This window comes from Sinocyclocheilus anshuiensis, unplaced genomic scaffold (assembly GCF_001515605.1).
Source record: "Sinocyclocheilus anshuiensis isolate Anshui unplaced genomic scaffold, SAMN03320099.WGS_v1.1 scaffold1014, whole genome shotgun sequence".
NCBI lineage: Eukaryota > Metazoa > Chordata > Actinopteri > Cypriniformes > Cyprinidae > Sinocyclocheilus > Sinocyclocheilus anshuiensis.
The window spans coordinates 722,086-725,802 of record NW_015540943.1 but is presented as its reverse complement, the minus strand read 5'-3'; the positions used below and the strand labels follow the sequence as shown (position 1 = coordinate 725,802).

Here is a 3,717-nt window from a genome sequence, read left to right as displayed (position 1 = left end):
ATATTTCCGTATTGCGCAAGTGTAAAGCTCTGTTTCGGGGATTACGTCTCTTCATATCAGGCAACCCAGTTGTGTTCCTCTGTGGCCAGATTAAACCTCGTTGTAGCCTATATATTATGCTCTATTTTATATTTATTTAGAAACCTTGCACTTTTCTACTCCGTTTTAAACGGTGTTCTTGTATTCAAATTTAGCGCGGTCCACTGCAGTGCACGTGCCGTGATATCGATACAGGGCCAGCTGTATCGATACTTGTATCGTCAGATCTCTGTGACGATACATCGTCGTATCGATGTATCGAACACAGCACTAATAGCTACAATATGCTCCACCTTTTGATAAGCATAACTACTACTGCAACAGAGAAATGGAATAATGATGATGATGATTATTATTATTATTATACTTTCTTTAGAAACAGGTTTCCGAGTTGGGCGTGCCATACCATGGGAGAGGGGAACCACTGCTGTAGTGACTGTTAAGTTTTATTAATTATAAACGAGCAAACAATAAACGGGTGAACAAACGAGTAATAAATGAGTGGGAAAAAAACTAACAAATGTGTGCTACAAGTAAGTGTCCAAACAAACAACACAACTAAATCTGCAGGTTCCTCCTAAATCATCTCTATGAAGCCCTTTAAAACAGACTGTATTTAACCAGCGTAAACCAGTCAGGTTGGAAATTCTCTAGCCATTCACCAATTTGTATGTGATTACAGTGACCTAACACCCACATGCGCTTCTAGTTTAGATAATTACATGGCCAATAAACCGCTCGTGCTGAAAATTGAACTCTGGTCACATTGAAACTTAATTTACAGCTAAAAAAAAAACTCTAACTTCGACAACCTGAAAACTTGACAACACACCTGTGGGCTTTGAAATATCCACAACACTACACACTAAATGTAATTTGCATCTTATTCATTTGCATTTTACTTTAGGGGGTTTACTGTGATCTTATGAATACAGACACTCTCCTCTATCTGCTCATCTGCCATGATAACCATGGTGACAGTGGTAAAGTGGCCCTACAGAAGAGGAATGCACCTGATCGTAACCATAGCACCACTACTGTTCCCTTCCCACCCAGTGCAGTGTTGCAAAATAGCTCCTAGATTGTGTGCACGTTTGTGTGTGTGTGTGTATTCCCTGTTGTGCAAGCCCGCCCAAGGGGACATGGAGCATAGTAATTCACCGTCAACATCTCTTCACAATGGCTGAGCGGACAGCTCCTGCCCACTCGCATTTGTTTACGCAAGCGAAGCCAGATGCATCACAAACTTATACACATAAATTATTCATTTGAACAATCTCTAAGTGCACAACAACTTTTTTTTCCTGCTTTATTAAAGCCATAATTTCCCAGCTAAACCAAAACCAACAGGCTGTTGTTATGAGATATGAAATAATAATCATTCTCCAAATAGCTTGTTTCTCATGGGAGAGTGAGTTCAAAAGGCAAATCACCAGTAATCCTACACTATGTAAATGATTACTTAATAAAATTACATTTGAAATTAGCTAAATGAATCGTAACAGTAATAGATTGTGGATGATAAAAGATTCTTGAACAACTTTAAATCAAGAAAGCAAGTTCAGTTCAACCTATCATATTTTTGAGTGGCTCTGCAAACTTTAATCAATCAATCAATCAATCAATCATCTAAACGCCAAAAGGTTTTTTGGAAGCACAATGTGTAGCAATAGTAATTAATTATTTTAATATAAAACAATAGAAATAAAGTCTATATAATAATATAACAACAAGTGTGTGGGTCAGGTTTTCCTACATTGTGGAGACAAATACTACTAAAGGATAGCAAACCTAAATAAAAACATAAGAACGGCTTAATAAACGTACCAAATTATGACTTATGGATAAAAAATGTCATTAATATAATCATTCATATCGTTTATGGATGGAAAATAATAGTTGTGTTGTATAAAACAATATAAGTCCATGGAAAGCCCCCATCATGATATGAAAACAAACGCGTATGACACACGCAAAAGCAAATCATAATCATTACAAAATCCAACTTTAATCAAACTGTAAAGCAATTAATGCCACTTCTGAAGTTGTAAAGCACCACACAGTTATTCCAAAACAAAACAAAACTTACGTTAGGCATTTAACTAACAGCTGGTGCGAGAAGCGGTGTGGATGGCATTTGTTTTGGTGCGAAAGAAAGTGACAGCTAGAGAAACTCCGAGAGTAAAAGTACGATTGAAATATATACATATTCCATTAAAATATACACATATACACACTTACGGATGATATTGTTGGAAGAAATCGGGTTATAACCTGGTTTTGTGCCAAAATGTCATGCGTAATTGCGTCTTCTCCAAAACGTTCCGTTAAAACATCACACGCAATATTAATAAAGGGCAGCTGTGCGTAAAGGTGTGAGCGGTACGTAAACGTTCCTCACCTGCACGAGACTGTAATCTCAATTTTTGTGGCAGGAATAGTGGCGCTGAGCGGGTCGAAATTTCCTATCGTCGCCATATTCAGGAAACCGCAGCTACTCATGCTGTTTATGGTGAGGTTTCTTTTCTTTAACCCTTTTAGACGGAAGAGGCTGGACGCTCGCGCCGCTTTACGCGAGAGAATTCATGGGTGATTTCGCAAGATTGCGAGGAGGAGGAAAGCAGTGCTTCTGTCAGTCCATAACAGAGACAGCGTCCCCTCTGCTTGCCATGAGAGTGTGAGTGTGTTAGTCAGAGAGTGTGTGTGCAGCTGCATGCGCGAAGGAACGATGCCACACTTGGAGAATTGTTCGCTGTGAATTCATCTGAGACTCAAAACAGATTTAACACTGACAATGCCGTGACAGATACAACAACAACAACAATTCAAACGCTTGTTATTAGTAATGTCATTCTACTTCTTCTTCTTGTAATAATAATAATAATTATTATCATTTAATAACTACTGTTATTAAATATAATCATATTAAATAGCTAATAAAATAATATTGTTTTATAATGTTACTATATAATGTAATTAATGTTATTATATCACGTATGACATGTTATATAGTTTAAATGCGCTAATAAAATAACAATATTAATAAATAATAAATGTAATAAAAATAAATATTGCTGTATAATATAATTAAAATATTAGGCCGACATATAGTATCGCATAAATACTCTGTTGAAAACAACAACAACCACAATAATAACAACAACAACAATACTAATAATACTAATAATCAAACATGTAACATCTTTGTTTCTGCCCATTTAAGATCAATTGTAATAATTATTACAGATTGATCTGCGATTATGTTGAAAGCACTGTTTTGTTGAACTGAGTAACATTAATAATGCAAGTTTGTGTAAATGACTGACTATTAGACTGTTAAAGGTCACTTTATGGCATTTGGGCATTTAGGAAGTCATTCCAAATGTCTAATACAACTGCAGCAGTTTAATAAAAGTCTTCTGAAGCAATACAGTCACTTAATACGACTATACCATTAAAGCTCATTGGATATTGTGTGTCATGTGACTAAACGTAGTGATGTAATGACATCACACATTATTTAATAGCGAGTTCCCAACAATGCATAAACATTGTATTTAAGCACCTGTAGTTCCACAACTACTAATTTAAATCTTCAAAATAAAAAATAAAAATAAACAGAATGTATATTTCCATGTTAAACCAAAACGGCTTGCATCCTTGAGACTCAAAGCACAA

General features: G+C 35.8%; 1 protein-coding gene across 1 annotated transcript in view; it reads right to left on the bottom strand.

Annotated features, from left to right (window-relative positions):
• LOC107689738 (copine-8-like) overlaps positions 1-2,671 on the bottom strand; it is a 150,844-nt gene extending 148,173 nt beyond the window's left edge. The window contains exon 1 of the mRNA XM_016487870.1: positions 2,441-2,671. Within this exon, the coding sequence (XP_016343356.1) occupies positions 2,441-2,541 (101 nt within the window). The 5' untranslated portion in view covers positions 2,542-2,671. The remainder of the gene's footprint in view (positions 1-2,440) is intronic.
• Positions 2,672-3,717: the final 1,046 nt, after the last annotated feature.